This window comes from Mus caroli, unplaced genomic scaffold (genome assembly GCF_978045245.1).
Source record: "Mus caroli unplaced genomic scaffold, Mus_caroli_1 scaffold_16, whole genome shotgun sequence".
In the NCBI taxonomy this organism is placed as follows: Eukaryota; Metazoa; Chordata; class Mammalia; order Rodentia; family Muridae; genus Mus; species Mus caroli.
The window spans coordinates 94,096,515-94,123,549 of record NW_028227271.1 but is presented as its reverse complement, the minus strand read 5'-3'; the positions used below and the strand labels follow the sequence as shown (position 1 = coordinate 94,123,549).

The 27,035-nt window shown below is 42.7% G+C and overlaps 1 protein-coding gene across 1 annotated transcript; it reads right to left on the bottom strand.

The window, feature by feature from the left end:
- Positions 1-2,525: 2,525 nt before the first annotated feature.
- Positions 2,526-27,035, bottom strand: Dnajc21 (DnaJ heat shock protein family (Hsp40) member C21). The gene is made up of 12 exons (XM_085831424.1): positions 26,726-27,035; positions 20,066-20,159; positions 18,120-18,243; positions 17,773-17,895; positions 16,975-17,279; positions 15,805-15,956; positions 10,524-10,611; positions 7,932-8,090; positions 7,460-7,502; positions 5,351-5,523; positions 3,458-3,533; positions 2,526-2,995 (listed from the first exon to the last, which is right to left on the bottom strand). Exons 1-12 carry the CDS (start codon positions 26,820-26,822, stop codon positions 2,828-2,830), a joined length of 1,602 nt encoding a protein of 533 aa, XP_085687550.1. The 5' UTR covers positions 26,823-27,035; the 3' UTR covers positions 2,526-2,827.

The window sequence follows — 27,035 nt, the reverse complement described above, 5'->3', positions numbered from 1 at the left end:
CAATTCTGATTATCCATACAAAGCCCTCTAAAATAATTAAGGACTACCAATTTCCAATATGATATTTAGCTTTAGATCTTGTTCATTTGAATTGAATTTCAATATATACAATATACCTAAAATAGACATTTGGGGGTTAGTTCTGGTTTAGGTTGTTTTAGATTTAGACTTTAAGATGTCTCACCCTGTGAATTCTCAGGAATCCTCCTGCCTTAGCTTCCCAAGTGCTAGAAAGAGACATGATATTCAGCTTACTAGTACTTGCTTTTAACCTGCACAGAATCCATTCATTCTCCAGTTTCCATCCAAGTTATTCTGTTTGAGTTATTTCAGGTACCAAAGTAAATAAATCAAGCAAGGAAAAACAACTGCTGAAAATGAGCAGCAGCTGGTGGAGGCCTACCCTATGGCCAGCCATCACATTTGTGGTTCTGACTATAATTACAATCCTGTAAGATTAGTCTCAGCCTTTTCACAGATTCAAGAGAAAGTACTTAGATATCTTCACTGATCTGCCCAGGGTCACAGACAACATCAGTGCTGGAATTCAAGCCAAGATCCCATGTGCCCTTGTTTCTGTTTAAGCCTGTGCATGTTTGAACTCGAGTCAACTAGGGTTTGAGTCAGAGTCACTGTGACAGAACACTCACGGCAGTGGCTTCCTGATGTAGCTCTCTCTCCCTAGTGTTCCCGTAATTTACCTGAGCTCTGGGTCCCTCTGGGGACTGGGGTATGAGATGTATCCTTCTTTTCATCAGCCCTAGTGGGAACTCGTTATCCCAGACTGGGGCCACACATCACACCTTGCCTCTTCACTTCAGCTAGACAAAAAGATGGAATAAGGACGCAGGCATGACTTTTAAAGACAAGTTCCTAAAGCCACTCAGATCAGCGGCCAGAACTGACAGTGCGCTGCAAGACAGGCTAGGGAGGCAGTTTTTATATTCTGGACAACTCTGTGCCCAATTACAAAGCACACTTCTAAAAGGAAGGAACTTTAAAGACAAGAAAGCCTCTGCCACAATGGGCTTAATATGCCAGAAATAGAAAGGGTAACTCAAACCCTTTAAGTACATATAATTTTGCTACCAAAATGGCCATTTAATATTTTCCTGGATATCTATTTTTTTGAGAACCAGAGTAACAAGCCCCGACACAGCCAACATTAAACATTAGCAGATGCTGACGATTCTCTCAGACTCGGACTCTGCTGTCTTTGTGACAGCATGACCAGTCCAGTCTTTTCCTTCCATCTTCATAGGTAATCACAGTTCTGAATGTCTCTTTTTTTACTGGTGGGAAATTGATTATTACATAAATAGCAACCAGTCGGCACTTTAAAAACTGCGCACCAGGTATATATATCATCTTGACAAATTATTTTCACTCAGTATCTTTCCCCCCGGGGCCAGCTATCCAATATATATCAAGTGCATTCCTTCTCAGCACCCAATCATCTGCCTAGTAGGTGACATTCTCCCCAGTCTCTTCTTCATGGCATCTAAGCTACTTCTTACTCTTCTGAAGTACAAACAACCCAGATGTGAGTAGCCTTGCACACCCCGTATACAATGTACACAAGGCATCACTGAGAACCGTTTGGTCATGTTACGTATCATCGACTTCCTTAGACGTCACCTACTGAATAACTGATGCCCTCTTCTGGTGTATCTGAAGACAGCTACAGTATACTTACATATAACAATAAAATTAAAATCTTTAAAAAAAAAAAAAGCCGGGTGTGGAGGCACACGCCTTTAATCCCAGCACTCAGGAGGCAGAGGCAGGCGGATTTCAGAGTTTGAGGCCAGTCTGGTCTACAAAGTGAGTTCCAGACAGCCAGGGCTACACAGAGAAACACTGTCTCGAAAAACCAAAAAAAAAAAAAAAAAAAAAAAGAGAGAGAAAGCCTCCCACACCCCCAATGACTAAAGAGGGGGGAAAGCAGAAGAACAAAACCCTATGAAAATAGCAAGTGTGGGGACGAGGCATGAGGAGCACTTTCCTGTGAGGGGTCATTCAATGTGGTTCCACCACGTCAGAGTCACCAGGCTGAAGGGAAGTGCAAGTCAACTAGATGCTTCCACCGCCACCATTCCAATGTTCCTATTGATTATTACCAGTGTATCAGACTACATCAACACACTCCAATCCCAACATTCCTATCACTAGTGTATCAGACTACATCTACACAGCACAATTCCAATCTTCCTCATTGATTATTACCAGTATATCCAACTAGATCAACACAGCGTAACCACAGAGACACTGTTCTTGAACCAAACTATGTATGCCACTTAGCTCTATCTGAACTTAAGGAAAAAGTAGCATGGAACTGAATACTGGTCACCTATACAGAATTTTATCATCAGACTGGAGTCATGGTATCAAGTGTGAAAAGGTATCTGTGATGTTTTTTAAAAGAGATCAGAGTATTTGAGAAATTACAAAACACAATGAAAGTAACAGTAAATAAAGACACTCCAGGATTAAATCACTGAAGCAGAAGGGCACATGTATGTGTCAAAATAATTTAATTTTCCCTGTACATTTCTGTTCACATGAGAAATCCAGATACACATTTATAATATTTACCTGTCATGAAACATTCAAGTGAATTCAGATGGCAAAGTAGAATTCAATCACTAGTGAAATGTTTAAAAATATATATTAAACAAAAATGTCTTTATAAGATAAAAATAATCTTCCACAATGCAATGAATTGCAGATCACTGAAATTTTAACTCTAGATTATGTCAGTTCAGTTTTTGGTTCCAGATCTAGAGACAGTTAAAAAAAAAAAAAAAAAAAAGAGTTAACAGAATTCCTATCTATTTCTACGCTTCTCTTTCTTGTTTCTACTACTAGTTACACTGTTTAAAGATGCTGTTGCTGAAGGTGCTCTTGCATGACCAGTAGCCTTTAGATGATCAAACAGTTTATTCCGGGATGGAAATTCACTGTGGCAAGTTGCACAGCTGATGAGGACGTCACTCTGAGGAAAGAGGGGAAAGGACATCAGAGCACAAGGTAAGCTGATACAAGTGTTTTATGACTTAATGTCAAGGTTAACCATCAAAGAAATGCAAATCTGACAGCTACCAAAAGGCAGATGTTCTCGGAAGATAAATCAACAAGCACTATCAACTCTGAAGGCTCAGCCCAGACTGTCAACAGCTTTCCCTGCAGACTGCAAAAGTCTGTACTTCAAAACTGACCTTCACAACTTAACACATGGAACTCTTATCCCCAAGGTCCTTCTTATAGAAATGAAATAGCACATTTGCCAGGATCCACTATTTCCAATTCGTCTATGTTTTTATAGATTTTATAACTAGGTAGAGACAGAATTCCATAGAAATCCTAGTTCATTCTTGGGAAGCTCATGGATACAGACTAACACCATTAAGACATGAACAAGGTCACTGTGGAGCAAGGTCATTAGGGTTTGACCTACCACTGGTTGTGGTTCAGCAGGTACTTTGACAGATTTTTTCACATCTTTGGTTTTCTTTCCTTTGGATTTAGGAACACTGGAAAATAAATTATTTTATATAATACAAAAGTAAAAATCCTTTCTAGTTGTCATCTATTCCCAAAAATATTCAAAAAATTAAATATGAGTCAAGCTGATTTATTCATTTTAATAACTGATTTAATTAATTTTCACATGTCAACAAGGATCTTTAAAAAACAACCTGGGAGGTAAAATTCAATTTGGCATAAAACTAAAGGATCTACTTAAAGCAAAAGCTAAACCAATGTCCCCAAAACATCCTTACGTATTTATAGATGGTCTTTTTATTGGAAAGGAGAGCCCTTCACACTTCCATTGCAACCAGTGCTGCTCACACTAGTACATGATATTGAGTGTCCTGTAACGTTAACTTCGTTGGTTTTTTTCCTCCAGTTTATTGGCTTTTTAGTAGTTATTTTAGTTTTTTGTTTGTTTGTTTGTGTTTGTTTTTGTTTTCTGAGACAGGGTTTCTCTGTGTAGCCCTGGCTGTCCTGGAACTCACTTTGCCTCAAACTCAGAAATCCGCCTGCCTCTGCCTGGGATTAAAGGCGTGCACTACCACGCCTGGCGTTATTTTAGTTTTTAAAAGATGTATCACACTATACCCAGGCTAGCCTGGAGCTTACTATGTAGACCAGGTTACCCTCAAATTCCTCACAACCATCCTGCCTCAATCTCTTGAAGGCTAGGATTACTGGTGTTAGCTACCATGCCCAAGTAACAAGTTGCTGAACCTGATCAAGTCTGTAAGGAACACTTCAACATTTCCACAGTGAAATGAGAATAAAAACATTATTAATACATTTTTCATAAAATTAGTTCATTATATACCAAGAAATGTGCTTTTATTAAAAATGGCATCTGGAGCCGGGACTATATAGAGAAACCCTGTCTTGAAAAACCAAAAAAAAAAAAAAAAAAAAAAAAATGGAATCTGGGATGACTATAAAAAAAGTACAATGTGTGAAAATGTCATAGACAAACTTGTTTTATATGCTAGCAAAGAAATTAGTAACACAAAAATAATGTCCTTCTGCTAATCTGTCGTATTTCCCTAGTACCTTTGAAAACAAAATCACAGCACCGGCCACTGACATCAGGTCCCTCCTACTCTGCCTGAATCCTGAACCTTCCACTCAACCACCTTCCTCTGTGAGCTCTGATCTGCTCTCTGCCATGTGACGTGTGCTTCATTAAAAACAAAGTGAGGGTGCTGAGGCAAGAGGACCGCAAGTGTGAGACCAGCTTGAGCTATACTAACAAGAAAGAGAGCCTGCCTGACTTCTCACTGCTAAGGAATTAGAATGAAGCACTTCTACATACGCCCTACGAGGGCAGCGCTGAGGGGTTAAACCAAAGTGTCACTGTTTGAAAATCAGTTGGAGGGTTAGATGGAGCCTTGCTATATTCTTCAGCAGTTAAGAAAGAAGCTGGATCCTCTAAGTCCTCTGCTCAACTCACATCCGTGAGATGAGGAAACTGAACTATTCTCAGTGCTGCTGACTCTGTCATTCCCAAGCGATGCCACTCATGCACAAGTCCCATGGGAAGTAAGAAACTCTTTAGCAGAGTTGGGACCTATAGCTGGGTCCACTCACTCAACAGCCCAGAAGATCATTATGGAATAAGCCCAAGGAGCTAGACTCTCCCCCTAGCAATGACCATGTGCTATTACTGCTGCCATAGTGACCTCACATCTGTGTGTGATTGTGTGGCTATGTACACACAATTGCAGTTACATCTAACTCAGGCATGGGCGGAGGCTCTTTGACTCTTGATGAACTTAGCATTAACTACTCAGTACTTAGGAAGCAACAGGGAACTCTGCCTTACCTTTTAGCTTCACTTTTTGGATCCTCACAGGGTTCTGTGGTCTCTGTAATACAGGTATTTTCTTGGGGCCTATTTTCTAACTCTTTGGCATTGTCTTCATTTGACTTAGTCTTTTCTGGAGCAATCTTTTCTCCTTCTTCAGTTCCATTTTCATTGAAATTGTCATCAAAATTCTAGAGAAGATATATGCCATCACAAAACCAAACTAACAGTCAATGCTCTTAACCGCTGAGCCATCTCTCCAGCTCATTTTTCTTAGAAAAAAAAATCTAATTGCTTCTTTTTCATACGTGTGCGTGCATATATGTGTAGTGTGTATGTATGTGCATGTGCACATGTGAAGGCGTCAGGAGCCTTTGATGATCATCCTCTATCTTTCTGTGACAGGGTCTTCCACTGAACCTGGTGCTCAATGATGGGCTAGACTGGCTTACCTGCTAGCCAGTCTATTAGAGAAAATGGTAAGTCAACATGTGGAATGAGAAATAAATTTAACCTATACTTCTAATGATATTCATTTAATAATGTGAAGAAAAATGTATTAGCAAAAAGGAAATGAAAAATTATACATAAAAGTCCAGTCACAATTTAATTAATTTAACTTAATTTTAATTAGGTGATGCCTAGGGGGCTGGAGTGATGGCTCAGCAGTTAAGAGCACTGATTGCTCTTCCAGAGGTCCTGAGTTCAAATCCCAGCAACCACATACATGGTAGCTTAAAACCATCTGTAACAAGACCTGATTCCCTCTTTTGGTGTCTGAAGACAGCTACAATATACTTACATATAATAAATAAATGTTAAAAAAAAAATTAAGTGATGCCTAAAGGACTATGACAGTCTTGCACTGCAATGAAACCTTACTTTTACAGTCAGGATAAGCAATGAGAAGTCACAAGCAAAGGTACCTGGCAAATGTTACAGAGTACAACTCTGGTTTATTCTGAGCAACAGCCGCCATGTTTGCACACTCACACCCATGTGTACTCTCTTTAACACACATGCTTTTCCTCTTGAAAGAACTCAAGCAAGTGGCAAGGAGATAGGAGTCCTTGCCACATCTCTCTCAGAAAGCTAATTCCAGACAAGTCCACATTTCAGGTCTTTGATTCAGGTCCACATTAAGATCTTTGATTCATTTTAAATGAGACTATTGCACACAACAAAATTGTTCTTTAAAATCAAAGATTAAAACTGTCCATGAGTCCATGATAAATAGATTATATCACATATACAACGACCAACACCCTGGTTTTCATATGTCCAGACTAATTGTTATCTTGACTGAAAAACCCTAACATCAGCTATATCCAATTTAAACATAATGGCACTAAGGTAATTCCTATCAGGTAAGTTCTACATGCAAAAAATTTCAATATGCAACAGTAATTATAGGCATACAAGGAGGAAAACGTAATAAATCCTGAAAACATTTCATTTCCTTCTGAACAATTTTATAGAATCAAAGAGATTGTTCAGAGGGTGATGAGGACACGCCGAACCAACCTGAAGACCTGAGTTCAGACCCCTCCCTGCACCACAGAGCAAAACAGGTATTGTCTATGTGCACGGAAGCCTAGTACTGTAGGGGTGGCAATGAGGGGCCCAAGGACTTGCTGGCTTCCAGCCTACTTGAAAAATACAGCTTCAAGATCAGTGGAAGACTCTGCCTTAAAGGAACAAGGCAGAAAGTGATCACAGAAGATACCCAACATCGTCCTCTGGCATCCCAAAGCACACACACACATACATACACATATACACACATACCACATACACACTAATTTTTTTTTTTTTTTTGGTTTTTCGAGACAGGGTTTTTCTGTGTAGCCCTGGCTGTCCTGGAACTCACTTTGTAGACCAGGCTGGCCTCGAACTCAGAAATCCGCCTGCCTCTGCCTCCCAAGTGCTGGGATTAAAGGCGTGCGCCACCACGGCCCGGCCACACTAATTTTAAAATTTAAAAATTTTACTAATTTATAAAATGAGTGAAGCTCTTCCCCCTTAATATAGAGTATACTAAGTAAACAAGTACACTTCAAATCTACAACATGTATCTTACTATTTATAATGTATTTATTATATGGCTAATAAAAGCTTTCAACATACCTGTGCTGATTTCTGTTTCTTTTTCTTCTGTTTTTTAGAAAGCCTAAGAGCAAATTTAAACCAAAAATGTTAAGTACTTGACTTTGTGAAGATTTACTAAGTAAAAATAAAAAATACTCAAACAGAATGGCAAAGAAATACTAAAAATGTATAACAATCTCATACAGCATTAAAATGACAGGAAAATGCTCACATTATTATTTTAGAGAACACTGAACAATAATTAGCATGCCAACTGCATAAGGAGGAAAGTGCTTTCGATACATGTATAACATAATCCATGAAAATAGCAGCCTAAGGTCCCTACCCATTTAACCCTGTAAGGCTCCTGCTACCTGGAGGAGATGCAGAACTGCAGGGTAAGAAGTCATAGACAAAGGTGTCTGGAGGAACAAACTTCCTAGAGAAAACACACATCAACACTACCTCTAATGTGACCACGGTGTCAGTGGAATTTAATCCTGTGACTTACTTCTGCTTCGGTGTATCTTCCATTTCTTCCTCAGAATTGGCATTCAATACATTTTCATCCATCTGAACTCCTGAGAACTGTTCTTCCTCCTCCTCCAACTGCTGTTTTAGCAAGGCAACCATTTCCCGATGTTTCTTGGACTTCTCGTGATTCTTCATGCTGAAAGAACAATGGGGTATGAGTGGCTATGCTATGGTAATCACACGTGCTCAGCTGCACTGAGGGACGGAACACTGCAACCACTGACTTGCCAAGTGTTAGGATTTTACACACAAGTCTGTTGGGACTGCCAGGAACAGTCATGAAGTTCTTTTCCCCCGATACCAGCATCCCCCTCATTACTTCCTTTTTATTTAAACGAATTTTCCTACCAAATTCTCTATTTTTTTTATTTTTTATTTTTTTCTATTCTAAAACTTTAAGTCTTTGCAGGTTCCTTTTAATCACTAAGTATTTACTTCATCTGTCTAGGTTGCAGGTCGTAGTACAGGCAAACAAGAAGTACACAGAGAACAAGTGTTGTCAAGCCTCAAAGAACAACAATAGTTCACTTCCTTTTGCTTTTTCAACAGTGTATTCTCACCTCCTTAAATGTGAGTTCAGACAGGTATTCCAAAACTCCATAGGCAGAATTGACTTGTTTGACATACAGGAAACCAAACACATTCTACAAACCAGGACTAACATTAACCTGTGAAACTGTAGTCTCAGGATATCGCTAGCTCATGGTAGAGTGGGGGACTAGCATGCAGACAGTCCTTGGGGTTGACCTTGAATACCACAGAAACAGTAACAAAATCGTGGGCACCAACCCTGTCACCATTTAATTTGTGTTCTGCTTAGATTTTTGGAATCGTTTTCCTTATTTTGTTCCTTTCCACTAAAATTCTCCTTAGACCAAAGTCCTCTGGGGAAATCAAGGTATCATGAGTTAGAAAATAATTGTCCAAAATAAAAAGGACACATTAAAAAGACAAAGGAACTGACTGGTGTGGAAGAATCCTCACTACAGAGACCTGGAAACAGGAACAGGAACAGGGTAAGAGAAAATTATAAATGCCTGAAATACACGTTTAAGCTCACTAACAGGAAACACAGCATCATTCCATCACCATAGAGGCTGGCACAGGTAGGTTTCCCTCTCAAAATGCCTGCCGCCTGCATAGCTTAGATTTCAATTTTTGAAATATTTATTCAAATGTAGTGAGGTATTTTGAAGCTGGAATCCAATCCTAGGCACAAAAGTCATTCCTGTTTCACCTATGTCCTGAACATGTTCCTGGAAGGTCATTTTACACAGTATTTTAAATACATTTCATGTTGACTGATATTCTCACAGCACATCAGGTGCTGAATTTTCTGACGTGTGGCACTCAAAAAATGTTTAATGTCTCTTAAGGAGAATTCACTGAAAAAGAAAAAATTCTAACTCTACGGCACAAAACTGGATAGCACTTAGATTGAGTGGTCCAACTGCTCAGCACCAATAAGTACTTTAAGTGCCAGCAGACACGGGATGCTCAGAAAACACAGCACAGCTGTACTGTCACCACATGTGGTTGTATACCTGAACTTATTCATAAACAAAGGGACAAACCCAGATAGAGAAATATTCTTTTAAAAAGGTTGTTTATAGGACTAGTATATTGTAAATAGGATACAAGATCAACAAACAAACAAAAAATTCCAGATTAAGGAAGCTAAACACATAAGCTAAGTCACACATCCCCAAAGTGGATTCTTTACTAAAATGGGGAAATATAGTATACTACTTAAAAATTCATTGATGAAACAAGAATATGACAATAAATTAGGTATAATTACCATACCAATGATACTATCTCTTAAAGTATAGCAATTTCTTTGCTACTGAAAAACTATATAAAGAGATAGTTAGATGTAAAGAAGCACTATATATGTAATATTCAAATTATTGAGGAAAAACACTGTGTATGTTTGTGCACATTTACGTGCCTATGTGTGTGCAAGGAGCAAACCAAGCATGCAAACACTGCGTGAACAACGAGCTAAGAAGTGCATCATCTGCTAATCTTCTAACTTTTCTTTAGGTATAATAATTATTTCCAAAATCAAAATAAATTTAAAAATCTCTCTAACTGTTGCCTTGTGTTCCTGTTTCTACATCCCCTGCGTCTCTTCCTACCCCGGCACCTTTTTTTGGTGATCTGGCACCCTCTCTTCTGACCCCCACAACCCCATTCTCATCTTTGCCCTTTCTTCTTGACTGGGAATTTTGCGTCTTTTCCATGGTGATCTGGCTCTCCTGTTCTCCCAAGCTCCTCCTTCCTCTACAGTGGTTCCCATGAGACGAAGCACTTCCATGTGGAAGTGAGTTTCACCCCAACAGTGCAGAGATCAGATGTGGTCTCATTCTCCCTCATCTATGTCAACCATGATTTGTCAGAGATGAATTTATGTTAATGGCTACAACAAGCTTGAAAGCAAAAATGCCTCTTCTTATTGTATGAAACAAAACCCCAGGGGGTGGGGGTACTGTTGATCACGCTGCACCAAGCACACTCTCAACACCATGCCTTAAAACAGAAGGCAATGTTCAAAGACGGAGCTTACGCCTTTTCTGTCTTGAAGGATTTGTCACAAGCTGGGCAGTAAAGGTCCTGGTAAAGCTCAGCCTCCTCAGCCTCCTCGCTGTCCTTACCTGTGGGAAGAAGCCACGGTGTTAACAACGCATGCGTCTCAAGACGCACACAACTTAGAAATAACTTTTTCCTTTAAAAAAAAAAACAAATGCTGTTGGTATCTGAGTTGTCCCTTTTGAGCATCACTGTTGGAAGGAAGAATTCAAATTAATCACCGCATCCTTCAAGTTCTTTTCTTAAATTTGTTCAGACATGTCAGAAAATTCTAAAACCAAGTGCCACTCACTGCCATGCCTTTACCATAAGTTCCTCTCCAATCTTCTTCAGAGAGATTCGCTTCAAACCCACTCTGAGCTACCCTAACACACTCCAGCTTAGTTTAAAGCACTCACATTGCCAACGAGGTCAGAAACAGCGTATTACATAAGTTCAGCACAGTCTTTGCAGACCTTTTTATTATGAACTGAGGCTTATTACAGCAACGCAACTGCTGACAACACCATCTGTAAGCTCTAAGTGACAAACCTTAAGCAGGACTCTCACGACTTACTTTCTACTTTTAAAAAAATAAATGGCCGGGACGTGGTGGTGCACGCCTTTAATCTCAGCACTCGGGAGGCAGAGGCAGGCGGATTTCAGATCGTTTCAGATTTATATCAATAAGGATGCCACAATGTCTCATATTCCATATTTTGGTTCTTTGCAGATAGAAATATGATGCTGAAAGGCAATCTGACTCAAATTATTATTATTTTTGTTTTTGTTTTTCCAGACAGGGTTTCTCTGTGTAGCCCTGGCTGTCCTGAAACTCACTTTGTAGACCAGGCTGGCCTCGAACTCAGAAATCCACCTGCCTCTGCCTCCCAAGTGCTGGGCTGACTCAAATTATTAATAGCCAAAATATACATCCTGTGTCCTTTGGGCAATGCTAATTTCAGCAAATCCTTTAACAAAGAATGCCTAAAACCTTAGACAGCACAGAACCAAATAATTATTGCACATTCCATTTCAACGCCATACTTATACGTTGTGTCTAAGCTACAGCTTTACTGTTTGAAGCCTGACAGCAAAACAGGCATGGTACCCCTCACTCTTCTGGACACGCTGGCAACCTCAGTATATGGTCTTTTCCCTTTCCTCCCATTTAAAGGAAGCACTTTATAGCTTCTCTTAGGCATATTCCATGTCAGCATCCATACTCTCATGTTTGAGGGCCACCATTACATAAGTTCTATGAAACCATCACAACTGAGCTGACATCTATTTGGCTAGTAAGTGACCAAGAGCTACCCAAGTGACTAGGGAGATATGTACTGTGCAGACACTCTGCACAGAGTTAGAATGGGACAGTGCAGGATCTCATCACATTACACAGGCCAAGCAGAATTTAAAATGTAGAGGACTTATTTCTGAATTATTCCATTTAACATGTTCAGACCACAGTTGACTGAAAGTCACTCAAAGTGCAAAAGTAAATTGGCGGGATAAGGCAGGGCCACAATGTCATAAATTGGAGGGATAAGGCAGGGCCACGATGTCATGTCATTTCTTAACTGCACATCAACTTCCAATATTTCCCATGCATGGAATCATCTTTAATACATCAGTTAACAAAAATTCTGGCTTTAAAGCAGAAAAGTCTTTTTTCTACATACAGAATGCCAATTAAACCAGCAACATTTATTGAAGATGCTCTCTTTTTTCCATTACATACTTTTGGCTTCTTTGTCAAAGATCAAGTGTCCATAAGTGTGTGGGTTTATTTCTGGGTCTTCAATTCTATTCCATTGATTGACATGTCTGTTTCTAAAACAATACTGATACCATGCAGTTTTTATCACTACTGCTCTGTAATACAGCTTGAGGTAAGGAATGGTGACTGCTCTGTAATACAGCTTGAGGTAAGGGATGGTGACTGCTCTGTAATACAGCTTGAGGTAAGGAATGGTGATTCACCCAGAAGTTCTATTGTTAAGAAGTCCTTTTGCAGCCGGGCGGTGGTGGCACACGCCTTTTATCCCAGGACTTGGAGGCAGAGGCAGGCGGATTTCTGAGTTCGAGGCCAGCCTGGTTTACAGGGTGAGTTCCAGGACAGCCAGGGCTACACAGAGAAACCCTGTCTCAGAAAACCAAAAAAAAAAAAAGAATTCTTTTTGCTATCCTGCGTTTTTTGTTTCTCATTATGAAATTGAGAATTGCTCTTTCCAGATCTTTGAAAAATTGTGTTGGAATTTGCATTGAATCTGTAGACTGCTTTTGGTAGGATGGCCATTTTTACGTCAATCCTACCAATCCATGAACATGGTTGATCTCTCCATTTTCTGAGGTCTTCTTCAATTTCTTTCTTGAGAGATTTGAAGTTCTTGTCATATGGTCTTTCTCTTGTTAGAGTTACACCAAGACATTTTATATCATTTGTGACTATTGTGAAGAGTGTTGTTTCCCTATTTTCTTTCTCACCCATTTATCATTTGTATAGAGGAAGGCTACCGATGTGTCTGAGTCATATCCAGCCACTCTGCTGGAGTTGTTTATCAGCTCGAGAAGTCTCTGGTACAATTTCTGGGATTGCTCGTGTATACTATCATATCATCTGCAAATAGTGATACCTTGGCTTATTCTGTGCCAATCCCCTTGATCTCTTTTTGTTGTCTTATTGCTCTAGCTAGCACTTCACGCACTCTATTGAATAGATATGGGGAACAACCCAAATGTGCCACAATGGAAGAATGGATATAGAAAATGTGTATTCACTTACACAATGGAATACTATTCAACTATTAAGAACAAGGACATCATGAGTTTTGCAGGCAAATGGATAGAACTAGAAAATACGATCCTGAGTGAGGTAACTCTAACCCAAGAGGACATGCACTCACTAATAAGTGCATATTAGCCAAAAATAAGTACAGAATACCTAGGATGCAAGCCACAGAACTCAAGGTTAACAAGCAGAAGGGCTCAAGTGAGGATGCTTCAATCTCACTTGGGAAGAAGAAAACAATCAAGGGAGGCAGAGAGAGGGAGGGACCTAACCTGGGTGGGAGAGGAAAGAGGAGGTGAAAAAGGGAACAAGATCGGGTATCAGGGGGGAGGGGACAGGAGAGAAGCCCCGAGAGCTAGCAGAATGAATGGAAATATGCAAACTCAGGGGGTAAGAAGTGGGGAGACCATCTAGAAAGTACCAGAGACCTGGAAGGTGAGAGACTCTCAAAATTTAAAGGGAGGGTCCTTAGATGACACCTCCAACAGTGCGGAGAGGGAACTTGTAGAGTCCACGTCTCATAGAAAGACAGGGCATCAAGTGGAGGTATAGGGTTGCCATTCCACAGTCAGAAATTCTGACCCAGAATTGTTCCTGTCAAAAGAACTGCAGGGACAAAAATGGAGAAGAGACTGAGAGAAAGGCAGTCCAATAACCAACCAACCCACCTTGGGATCTATCTCAAGGGGCAACTCCAAGGCTGGACACTATTACTGATGCTATGGTGTCCTACAGACAGGAGCCTAGCATGACTACTATCCTCTGAGAGGCAGGCCCAATAAGCAGCTGACTGAGACAGATGCAGATACTTAGACCCAACCAATGGACTGTAGTCAGGCTGAAATAGAGAAAAGCTGGAAGAAACTGAGGAGGGCTACCCCAAAGGAAGACCAGCAGTCTCAATTAACCTAGACCCCTGCGATCTCTGACACCGAGCCACCAACCAGGCAGCATACGTGAGCTGGTCTGACACCCCCTGACACATATACAGCAGGACTGCCTGGTCTGGCCTTAGTGGGATAAGATGCACCTAACCTTCAGGAGACTTGAGGACCCAGGGAGTAAGGAGGTTTGGTGGGGAGGGGGGCATCCTCTTGGAGGGGAGGGGGAGGAATAATGGGACAATGAACTGTGGGAGGGCGAGGAGCAAGACTAGACTGTAAAAAAGTAAAATTTAAAAAAAGAAAAAGAGCCGGGCGTGGTGGCGCACGCCTTTAATTCCAGCACCTGAGAGGCAGAGGCAGGCGGATTTCTGAGTTTGAGGCCAGCCTGGTCTACAGAGTGAGTTCCAGGACAGCCAGGGCTATACAGAGAAACCCTGTCTTGAAAAACAAAAAAAAGAAAAAGAAAAAGAAGAATGTGGATTTTTAAAAAGTACTCATATGTCTCAGACATAGCCCACAACCTTCTCACCAGTTAAATGAAGATAATCCATGAGGAAAATTTCCACTGAAGACCAAGCAAAGTCTTGTATGTAAAAGGACTTCATAAATTATAGAAATGTAATTAAATTAGATCATTTCACATTTATAGAGTGCTGTATACTTTTCAAAGTACATACTACTTGACTCATTAATAAACCATTTATACTCAAACCATTTTGGAAAAAAAAGATGTCATCTGAGTTACTTGTCAGAAAATCTACAGTTTATAAATAAGTAGAAGTAGGAACTCTATTCAGATCAGTTTTGTGGATGGAAGAGCTAGTAATCATGAGAAAACTGGGATTACTGGTCAGCAGTTCTCAAAGGCCTCAACCTAACCTGTTAAACACATACACACTCAGTGTCTGCACTCTGGCAATGTAGGTAAAGCACCTTCCCTAAGGCCTAAGTGGGAGGAGTGGCACATATGACACACTCACTCCTATGCAACAACTACTGTCTTCTTTTTTAAAGATTTATTTATTATTATATATAAGTACACTGTAGCTGTCTTCAGATGTACCAGAAGAGGGTGTCAGATCTCATTATGGGTGGTGGTGAGCCACCATGTGGGTGCTGGGATTTGAACTCCGGACCTTCAGAAGAACAGTCAGTGCTCTTACGCACTGAGCCATCTTGCCAGCCCCCAACAACTACTGTCTTAAAAGAGATATTAAAAGTGTGCGGGGCATGGCGGTGCACGCCTTTAATCCCAGGACTCCAGAGGCAGAAACAGGCAGATCCCTGAGTTTGAGGCCAGCTGGTCTAAGGACCTAGTTCCAGGACAGCCAGGTCTATACAAGAAAAACTTATCTGGAAAAACAAACAGCAAACAAAATGCTTAACAAAATGTTCTTTGACTGCCCATTAGAACTCCCAATTTCTAGTTCAGTCTAGAAAACAGGACTGTGGCCATGTACCGTGAAGTACAAGTCAGACGCTCTCTGGATTTTCATCTGTTCTTCCGTTCTCTAGTTTCTTACACTTGAGCCACACTGCAGGCATCTAAGTACACACAGTAAGATTTATTGTCCAAATTTACTTAATCTAGCAAGAAACCTTACCATCCAATCCGTTTCTGGGCTCCTGATCCTCCACTTCGTTTTCATCTGATCCATCTCCAAACTCCTTTTCGTACCTTGCTTCCATCTCCTGGAGCTCCTTCTCCAAATTGGCCATGGTCATCCAGCTCTGCTCTCTGTACTGCTCTGCCAGCCTAGACACACAGCAGAGTCTCAATCCCACTGGAAAGCACAGCTCTAAAACCAACCCTATTGAGAATGCCCCTGATGCTGCCAATGAGAGGAAACCAACCGCCCATCCTCAGCTACAACTGGTGCAAAGTCACTGGCACCGAGTTGGTTTTAACTGTTCTACTAAGTAATGGGACTTGAAATACAACTTTCAGCAGCTTTGACTGCAAAGTCTTCAGGTGACTTTAAGTGTGAAGTATCAAGAGCAGTACAAGAAACTGCACACACAGTAGCTAATAGCAGGGCTCTGCAGTTTGGTAGATGGCTCAGCAGAAAAAAAAACTTGCTATCAGGCCTGAGAATCTGAAGCCCACATTGAAGGAAAGAAGGTCCATGCAAGCTGCCCTCTCCACACGAGTGTCCCACACATACAAAATGATGTTTTGGTTTGGTTTGGTTTGGTTTGGTTTTTCGAGACAGGGTTTCTCTGCATGGCCCTGGCTGTCCTGAAACTCACTCTGTAGACCAGGCTGGCCTCGAACTCAGAAATCCGCCTGCCTCTGCCTCCCAAGTGCTGGGATTAAAGGCGTGCGCCACCACGCCCGGCAAAATATTTTTTTTAAAGAGCAGGGCTCTGTGTTAGAGTTCTTAAACTCCATTCCTAGGTGCAACCTGCCTGCTACAGGCCTCACTTCCTTATAAGAGACAGCAGAAAAGCATGTGAACAGACTGTCCGCCAGAGTAAGACTCCATCAGCCCCGGCTGCTAACACTGCAGTCGAGGATCGAGTATAAAGGCTCTGAGGGAGAGATGCACACAGAACCTCGATGTTACACGTAGGGAGAGAAACAAGGCTAGAATTCACAGATTTTTAAAAAGAAGAAAAACTACATTATAGGCTAGAAGCCAGGATGATAACCAAACTTAACATGGAAGGTTCGTGCTGGCTCCCTTTGGACACACTCTACCATGCTGGCCACCCTACTGACATCCACACACAGACCCACATCAGCAGAGAGGAGCTAGTTCCAGATTGCATACTTGGCTTGCTTCAGCTTCTGTTGCCTCCTCATCTCCTCTGCCTTCCTCGCCTTCTCTGCGTTCTGCTCCTCCACAAGCTTCCGATGGGCCTGCACTCTCTTATCTCGTTTACGAATGAAGGCTACCAGCTGGCGCACCAGTTCATTTTTCTCTTTCCTTGCTCTGTCTCGAATTTTTTTGTTTTCTTTTTCCATGGCTCGTTTTTCCCAGCGGTTCGAGGCTTGCCGGGTATCATACTCTTCCTTCCAGGAAAAATTCTTTTGTGTGCAGAAACTCTGCCAGTGAGCGTAGAAAGGGTGTACCACCTAGTGTCAAAGAAAATGGGTAAAATTATCTCCTTTTCACTTAAACTTCTTTAAAAAGGCAGAAAATATTAAGGAATAAAATATCTTCTAGCTTTCTTTTCATGTATCTAAGATTACTTCTGCTGTATGTTTCTTTAACTTTTGCAGTGCTGGGAATTGAACCTAGGGCCTCCGTGAATGTTCTACCACGAAAGCACAAGTCTAGAGCCTCAGACACTAACATCAATCACGGGACAAGCAGGCAGTTAGTTCTCTTCAAGACTTTCCAGGAAGACATGCATTCTCCTAGGCAGACTTAGAAAAGAAAAACAGTCTCGCTGGCTAGAAAGACGAGACTAGTACAACCACAGAGAGAACAAGCCAAGAGTCAGTACAAGCTCCAGCAAAAACGAGGGTGAAACCCGGGTCAGGAGACAAGAGATGGCTTCTTGCGCATCCAGGAAACCCCAGGAGAGAGGCCCGGGGGCGTGAGGTGCAAGGTAGTCTCTGTCACCGTGTCATAGTCGCTCTGGGAGTCGCCGAAGGTTGGGAAATCCTCAACGTCTCCCTCTGACATACACTCCAGTTCTTCTTTTGCAATCAGCTCAAAGACAACACGATACACTGCATAGAACCCCTAAAACAAAATAAAGCCAAGCCAGAAACTCAGTGAACCACAGAAAACAGGCTTTAGTGCTGAGGCAGTACAAGGGCCAGCTCCCACTACCTCAAGTGCCCTCCATCCACACGTGCCCACAGCTTAAACAGACGTGCATTCCCTTTGTATACAATTTTAGGACAGCCCCACATCTGAGTTGTACTTAACCACCTGAGGAGAACGTAGAAGTTTTCCTATCTTACCTTTTCATCGTCCCCATAACCAGAATAACAGGTAACCGTGAAATAATGAAGCAGATCTAAGCTGTCATCTTGATATTCCCCATCGAGCCCTCCTTTAAGTAAGGCCTCTCGGTGGTTATCGTACCTAAAAAGTTCAGAAGTGAAAGGGACTCACTTAGATGCAATTATATAAAGTGTCACAGCGAGCCTGTCCTTCTCAGTCAGCTGACACAATAGAGCAGGATGTCTCACACATGCAACTCATAGCCTCAAGGTTTTAAAGAAAGCTGACAATTTAAAACCTGGAAGTCTTTCAGGAACTGGATATTAAAATCATGCCTGCAACTTCTAATACCATATGTAATAGTAGCCTATATATAGTACCATATATAACAGTAGCCTATATATAGTACCACATATAACAGTAGCCTATATATAGTACCATATATAACAGTAGCCTATATATAGTACCACATATAACAGTAGCCTATATATAGTACCACATATAATAGTAGCCTATATATAGTACCACATATAATAGTAGCCTATATATAGTACCACATATAATAGTAGCCTATATATAGTACCACGTATAATAGTAGCCTATATATAGTACCACATAACAGTAGCCTATATATAGTACCATATATAATCCCCATCACTAGGAAATCTACACTTCCTCAACAGGAGCTGAAATCCACAGGAAAGAGAACTGCTAAATGGTACAGTGTTCAACATAATATCGTCCATAAAGATAGGACTTTACCATCATTTACCTGAAAAACTTATTTGTATTTATATAAACTACAGCTAGGAGACACACCCACACCGACACTACAATTTGTTCTTCATAAAAAGTCTGTAATAGTAATTATTATCATCCTTGCTTGATAATACTGGTTGTTCATCATCATAGCGTCTGTAAGAAGCAAGACCAGAATTCAAAGTCAGGTCACTCCTACTTCAAAGCATGGGCTCCTCGCCTGGAAAAGGGAACAAGCACCAGGCTACAGGAAAACAAGCAGGCGGGAGCTTTAAGGGGCAATGAGACAATCTAAGACTTAGAGGAGGACTAAATAAAAAGAAGCCACATGGGATACCAACACTGTAAAGGAAGGAAAATGGTTTTGTTTGGTTTTTGGAGAGAGGATCTCCCTATATAGCCCAAGGTGGCTTGAAACTCCCCCTATGTAACCCAGGTGGCTCTTGAGGACAGGGGCCATATGCAGAGACAAGAGGCACATCTGGCTTTAGTTCACAATTTCAAAATGCTTGCTCAGAGAAACGTTTAAGCTCTTCTAGGAGGTTTAAGAGAATTTGTGTACAACTTTCTTTTAAACCTTTCTCTTTTGGGAATCAGTAAGCTGTACAGAGTCTAAGCAGACGACTTTCAGGGCAGAAGCTTGTTAGGAGCAGGACTTTTCACTATTAAGTCTGAGTCCAAAACCTATTCATCTGCAGCAGGACCTAGACGCTGAAAATTCAGAACCTCAAACATACAGATTTTTGTTACAAAATTAAACTGTATTAGGAGCTCATCTTTGTTAAAAGGACCTATCTGCACAATAAAATTTATTCAAGTGCTCTATAGAAATGTATTATAATTCTTACATTAAAATAATTAAAACAAGAATTGCTACAAAAGCCGGCCTTCCTTCCTGTGTAACCATGAACTCTTCGCGCACACACTAAGGTAAAGGAGCCCCGCTCAGTGAGAGAGACCATTGCAGCATCTGAGCTAGAGCTGTGTAACAGCAGCAGACTTGCTCCATGGATAACAGCAGACAGTTGGAATAATCATCCCTAGTTCCTTCCTGCCCACATACTGCACTTTACATAACCAAGAGGTGACGGATGTTTCAGGGCACTCCCAACCACTCAGGGTGTTAAACTGTTAAGAAACCAACAACCTCACATTGACCATGCCTACTAACAAACACAGATAAAAGTGGCAACACAATACTTACCACGCTCTTTCCTGAGGGTCACTTAAGACGTCATATGCAGCTTGGATTAATTTAAACTGCTCAGCTGCTTCTGCGGCATTGTCCAGATTTTTATCTGTTAAAGTCACAGAAATTTAGTCATGAAAAGAGTAGATGCATAGGCCATCAAAATGGCTAAGTGGGGAAGAGCGCTTGTTCCCAAGCCTGAACTCAATTCTGGAACCCATATGGCAGGGTGATAAACTGGATCTTGTAAGCTGTTCTTTCTCTGGCCTACACATGATCTCCATGTACCCTCCATGGCATACCTGTACAAATGCCATGTACCCACATGTACACAGGTGTAGGTGTGTGTGTGTTGGATCTCAGAATTCAAGACCAGCTTAGTCTAACTAGTTCCAGGCTAGTAAAGGCTACATAGTTAAACCCTGTATCAATATGTGTATCAAAATATATATAAATTTTAAATAGTAGGGGCTGCTAACAGGGTACAATAGGTAAAGGATAAAGATGCTGCCCATCAAGCTAGACAGCCTGAGTTCAATCACGGAGACCCACATGGTAGGAAAGAAAGAACCCACTCCTACCACTTGTCCTCTGACCTCCACAGATGCACCTTTTTGCGTGCACATGCTAATTATTCTTTTCTTGGTCATGCTTCCTTAACTGCAAATCACAAAAGCAACTTGGCCTGTAAATGGCAACAGCAGTGATCTCTTCTTCCTTCTTGTTGAAGTCCCTCATCAGCAGTGCTGGTCTGACCAACAGCAGGCACAGAAGGAAAGCAAGGTGTGCTAAGAGATGAGACTGGACTGAACAGCAGCCTCCAATCTGGGCTCTTGCTGTCTCTAGAAATACTCATGTGACAGTGTGAAGAACTCAGATAGCTTCAAGGAATGAAGTTCAAGGGATGAAGAACAGAGGGTAGGAGGAACAAATGGTAGGAGCCACCGATCATGCCCGTGAGTCTGGAAGCAGGTCCTCCCGACAGTGGTGAGATAGCCTCAGCAGAAGCTATAAGCTAAGCCACTCCCACATTTATGTTTCAGAACCCTGGGAGTCTGTCTGCATAACAAACTGATACACACTAGTTTTTCTGTTTGCTGTTTTATACCCTAAGGCTTTGGTAATTTTGTTCCATCGTAAGTGGATTAATTCATAAATTAAACTTCTGAATCTAACATGGAACACATCAAGTTCTTTAAGCTACTACTACTCAATACTTGTCTTCTAAGAGTCTAAGGTACTACAGTATGTGCTCCCTCCAAGCAGCCATGCAGCTTTACTATTGTGCCTCCTTTTATCTGTCAGCAGCACTTGATCCCTAACCAAACGAGTGGCTTTCGGCCAAATATCTAACACTAATATTTTTCCAAGCATAGCAGTTTGCCATGACTCTTTGATCCTGTGAAACTAAAAGTAATCTTATATTAACTAAAAATAATTTCCAACTGCTATCTATAGCTTTGTATATATCTCACTTTCCATGAGGAGTAACAAACATAATTCTAGTGCCCCTTTCAGAGTGTACCCATTTGAAGACAGCCAGCATTAGGCAATCAACTGTGTTCTGAGAATGCCCCTCATGGACTCAAATGTTTGAATACTTGGTCCCAGTTGGTGGAATTGTTTGGAAAGGATTAGGAGGTGTGGCCTTGTTGGAGGAGATGTGTTACTTGGGGTGAGCTTTGAGGTTTGAAAACTAGGACCATTTTGAGTTAGTTCTCTCTTCCTCCTACTTACAGATCTAAATGTAAGCTCTTAGCTGCTGTGCCAGCCACCTGCCACCTGCTACTTATGCTTAACCATCATGGACTAAAAACCCTCTGAAACCATACACACAATATAAACTCTCTTTTTCTGTATGCTGCCTTGGTCTTAGCATGTAATCATAGCAATAGAAAAGTAACAAAAATAAGATGCAAAGGAGTTTACTAAGTGATACTTCCTGGAAAATCACTGTTCTGTGAAAAGATGTGTGCCCCCCCCCTCCCATGCTGGTCCTTGTAACAGTGTGCTCTACACCACCTACTGGGTGGTCCTTGTTACAGTGTGCCCTAACCCACCTGCTGGGTGGCCTTGTTACAGTGTGCCCTAACCCACCTGCTGGGTGGCCTTGTTACAGTGTGCCCCAACCCACCTGCTGGGTGGTCCTTGTTACAGTGTGCCCCAACCCACCTGCTGGGTGGCCTTGTTACAGTGTGCCCTACCCCACCTGCTGGGTGGCCTTGTTACAGTGTGCCCTAACCCACCTGCTGGGTGGCCTTGTTACAGTGTGCCCCAACCCACCTGCTGGGTGGCCTTGTTACAGTGTGCCCTACCCCACCTGCTGGGTGGCCTTGTTACAGTGTGCCCCAACCCACCTGCTGGGTGGCCTTGTTACAGTGTGCCCTACCCCACCTGCTGTATCCTCCTCCAGCTTTAGCTCTCTAATACAAGAATTGCAGCAGACAAATTCACACCCCAAATTTACTGTTCCTTTCTTCCAAATAACACCTGGCCCTTGTAGTGAAGATTCAGTTCTTCACCCTTAAAGTTTAGGTGTAAACACATGACTAAGTTAATAAAGTCTACGAAACTACTCTACAGTGGGTTTTAAGAATCTTCCTCAAAAGGCTACTAGCATAAACCCTTGTCTCTTCCTTACATGTTCCTCCTCCTGTGACTAGAATCTTGAACTGTCGCTCTGGATGACGAAAGAGGGCCCATCTGAGAACTGCTGGACATTAAAGTCCGCTGGGCCATAGGAGAGAACTGCTATCTTAAGCTGTCCCAGCTGAGAAAGCAATTCTGCCTTTGAGGCTCACTGTTTACGTGTGATTCAAGGGTTCCACACACATGGTGAGGATGATGGAGCAATTCTCCGATGGCTTCATGAAACGCGGGAACTAGCCACCTCTGATTTCTTGCGAGGTGAGAGAAAATAAATTGGTCTTTGAGTTCGCTATGACGGCCAGCTTCCTGCCACATTCAGTCACATACAACCCTCATAACCTTTCAAGGTATGACAAGTGTTAAGATCGCCATGTCTTCGCCATGTCTTCATCAACTCATTCATAAACAGTTCCAAGGAGAAAAGGATGAAGGAGAAAACCCCAGGACACTCTGGTTTTTTCCGATATCCATCTCAGCATTCACAAGCATACCCGAGTGGGGTTGCTAAATAGCTACAGCGTCACCGACAGTCTACTCTGACTTTTTTTTGGGGGGTGGGGTTCCTAGAAAAATGGGAGAAACCTTAAGTCTCAAATATTCCTGTCAAGACACAATAGTTCAGTTCAAATTAAATAGCCTAACAACTTAAAAAAAAAAAGTTGGGGCTGGTGAGATGGCTCAGTGGGTAAGAGCACCCGACTGCTCTTCCGAAGGTCCAGAGTTCAAATCCCAGCAACCACATGGTGGCTCACAACCATCCGTAAAGAGATCTGGCGCCCTCTTCTGGAGTGTGTCTGAAGACAGCTACAGTGTACTTACATATAATAAATAAATAAATCTCAAAAAAAAACAAAAAACAAAAAAACAAATACTCATACACAGAAAATTTAAAAGTCTTAAAAAAAAAAAAGTTGACAATTGATTCTTCTTAAATTAAAAAACAATAAACAGCCGGGCGCGGTGGCACACGCCTTTAATCCCAGCACTCGGGAGGCAGAGTCAGGCGGATTTCTGAGTTCGAGGCCAGCCTGGTCTACAGAGTGAGTTCCAGGACAGCCAGGGCTATATAGAGAAACCCTGTCTCGAAAAAACAAAAACAAAAACAACAACAACAAAAAAAAAAAACAATAAACAACGGTTGCCAGGTGTGTGTGTGTGTTCCTTTTTATCAGTACTGCACCTGGTTCAACTTCTTCCCATTCCTTCCCTCCCTAAAGAAATTTGTAGAAAGCTAAAGCGTTTAAACACACAAAACCTATGCATACACCATCTAATAACAAGATATAACTTCTGAATAGAACTTTTTTCTTAAATGTTTTCAATCTGTCACATGGCTTTCACTTTACATAAGTGCATCTGTGCTAGATGGCTGTGTCGAACTGAGATTAACAGCCGGAGTCTAAAGCTGTTAAGCAAAAAAGGAGCCTACATTTTGGCACAGGTACGGCAGTCACTGCGGTTTACCAGGCGTCCACTCTTGCACTATTCTGTGTGGTTTTCTCTTGACACAAGCCCACATTCTGCTGTCATCTCCTAAACCTTCTTACAATGCCTTCTGGAAGCTTTTGTCGGCCCATTCCTTGCAAAAGCTTGCTCTGAGAAAGCATCACTTCTCTGCACTTCTCTTGTTACAGCATTCCTATGCCTGTGCCTGGACACTGATCCTTTATCACTATTCCTTCTAGTGGTCTCCTCTACCACCACGATCTCTTTCTCCCCTCCTCTCAACCACCAAGAAACGAGCATCTTGCTCAGTATCTCCACTATAGTACTCCTGGCATCACCTCCAGGCTGGCCTCCCTCTCGGAAACACTCTCTCCCATTACAACCAAAGAGAAACTTGAAAAACTGGTCATTTATCACCCTGCTGTTTCCAGTTCTTCTATGGTCTACCAAAGCTCTCAGGCTAAAATCCTACTCCAGAATTTAGCACACTCCTCCTGGCCTGCTCCTACTTGGTTGGTTCTGCTAGCCTTTCTCTTCCGCTCGTTCCTCCTCTCTCCAATAGCCACAGTTACTTCTTCACAGCCAAGCTTCCAGGATGGCTTTCCGTCTCTCACGCACATACAAAAGCTGGCCAGGCATGGACTAATCAGCACTTGAATTTGCCCTCACACAGACCTTCTCTTCTAGGATTCAAAATCCCTGTTTTCTTTCCTGCGTCTCCACAGAATGCATATTCAACCAGGGCAGAGACCGCTCCTGACTGGTTCACCTAGCAAAGCGCATGCATTTGCCCTTAGAATTAATTCTGTCTTGACCTTTTCCATTCTGAAAATCAAGGCACTCCCAACTTCCTTCCAATTCCTAACTCAGCTTCTAATGAGAACCAGCCATTACACTATGACAACGTATGTTTTCTTTGGATTTGTCTACCTTGACTATTTCTTTTGACTTCCTGCTATGATAAGAATTCTGCCCTTTCAATAGGTGTGTGTGTGTGTGTGTGTGTGTACGTACACACATGTTTCTCATTTATTGTTATCACACCAATACTTATGGTTTTTGTTCCATTTACTAGGGTCTCCAGTCTTCCACTCTTGCAAACCATTCTATATCCTTCCCCAGTAAGTACTGCCCTCCATCCCCCTGGGACATCTTTGGCCCACCTTTGTGCTCTTCCTGAAACAGGACAGTCCCAGGTCCTCCGTGTGGTGATGCCTCAGCATCTCTAGGTACAGAGGTACCCAGACCCCATTACATGGGTGCTCACTAGTTGCTGTATTAAACCAAACAGCAATGACACACTCAGACAAATAGTTAGCATCCATATGTGCAAGGCTTGATTTCCTAACAAGACTGAAGCCCCTGTTTTAGCATTTCAAAATCTACATATTACCCGGCAGTGGTGGCGCACGCCTTTAATCCCAGCACTTGGGAGGCAGAGGCAGGTGGATTTCTGAGTTCGAGGCCAGCCTGGTCTACAGAGTGAGTTCCAGGACAGCCAGGGCTACACAGAGAAACCCTGTCTCAAAAAACCAAAAAAAAAAAAAAAAAAAAAAACCAAACCCAGCTAACAACAAAACCCAAAAATCTACATATTATACCCTCGTTCATGTGACTTGCATCTTCTCGACAGGGATGAGAAAAACTGAGCTTCAACTTGTTTGTGTTATATGGTATTTTTTTCTCCTTTAAACAAACAAACAAAGACATGTATACACTCCAAACCTATTAGTCACCTATGTGTTCATATCCATCTTCTGTAGAGTCTGGGAAGAACAGCTTAAAGGTAAAGCGAAACTATTCTTAAAACACAACTACAACAAAAACAGGTAAACCAGTCACGAAGAAAAAAAAGTATGGGATAGCATTGGAAATGTAATTGAGGAAAATACCTAATAAAAAAAAAAAAGTATGTAAAATCACCCATGCCTGATGGCAATGGACAGTAATCCCAAGTAATTTCAAGTAATTTACTTGGAAAGGTGAGGCTGGACGATCACTCGTTCAAAGGCTGCCTTGGCAACGTAGCGAGAGAGACCCCATCTCAAAATGATTTTTAAAAAAGCCAGGGGCGGTGTTGTGGATGCTGGAGCGCCTGGCAGCAGGTGCGCGGCGCTGGCTTTAATTCCCAGTACCCAGAGAGGCGGGAGAGAGCCTCGGGACTCCCAAACAGACGGGGTTCAACTCCGAAGTTTCGAAGCCTGGTAGATGAAGAGACTGCGCCAAAAGTCCCGCACACCCGTTTCACAGCCACAGCAACCATGCCGGCCGGGGAAGCAAACTCAGTTCTAAGGAACCTCGCCCAGGTCTCCCGCCGTGGCAAACTCGTGTCCCGTGCGGGGCCGGGTCTGCGGGAGCCTGGGCATTGGGAAGGCGGGCGCGAGCGGGCCTGTTTAAAAGCCAGTCCCCGGGCTGGCCGGGCGACCTGGGGGGCCGGCATCCCGGCCGCAGGAGCCGGAGGCGGCTGAGCGCCGAGCCCGCTTCGCCTCGGCGGTGCGGGCAGGGCCGCGCCGTCCCCACGGCGTGCGCCCCGCCAGGCCCGGGGTCGGCTGGCTGGGTCGCCGCCCGCCGGTCACCTACCCGGGTGCCACCTCAGGGCCAGCTTCCGATAGGCCTTCTTGAGCTCCTCCTCGCTGGCGTCGCGCCGCACCCCCAGCGCCTCGTAGTGACACTTCATGGCGGGGCTGGACACCGGGCCGGGGCCCGGGGCGGGGCCGACGCCCGGGCCCGGGCAGAAGCGGCAGCGGCGGCGCTGGCTGTCCTCTCCTCCGGCGGGAGCCCGGCGCCAGCAGCCCGCCAGCCAGCGAGCCCGGCGGCGGCGGCGGCGGCGGCAGCGGCGCGGGGTGGCGGAGGCGCGCGGCGGTGGACGACGCGGGCTGCGGCACGCGGG

Bases quoted from the DNA above. Each gene is read 5' to 3' on its own strand.
- Dnajc21 (XM_085831424.1), bottom strand. From the start codon at position 26,822: ATGAAGTGTCACTACGAGGCGCTGGGGGTGCGGCGCGACGCCAGCGAG. The intron at 17,280-17,772 runs GTGACAGAGACT...CTTTGACACTAG, and splicing joins CCCAGAGCGACTATGACACG to GTGGTACACCCTTTCTACGC. The intron at 15,957-16,974 runs GTATGCAATCTG...CTGTGTGTCTAG, and splicing joins CAGAAGCTGAAGCAAGCCAA to GCTGGCAGAGCAGTACAGAG.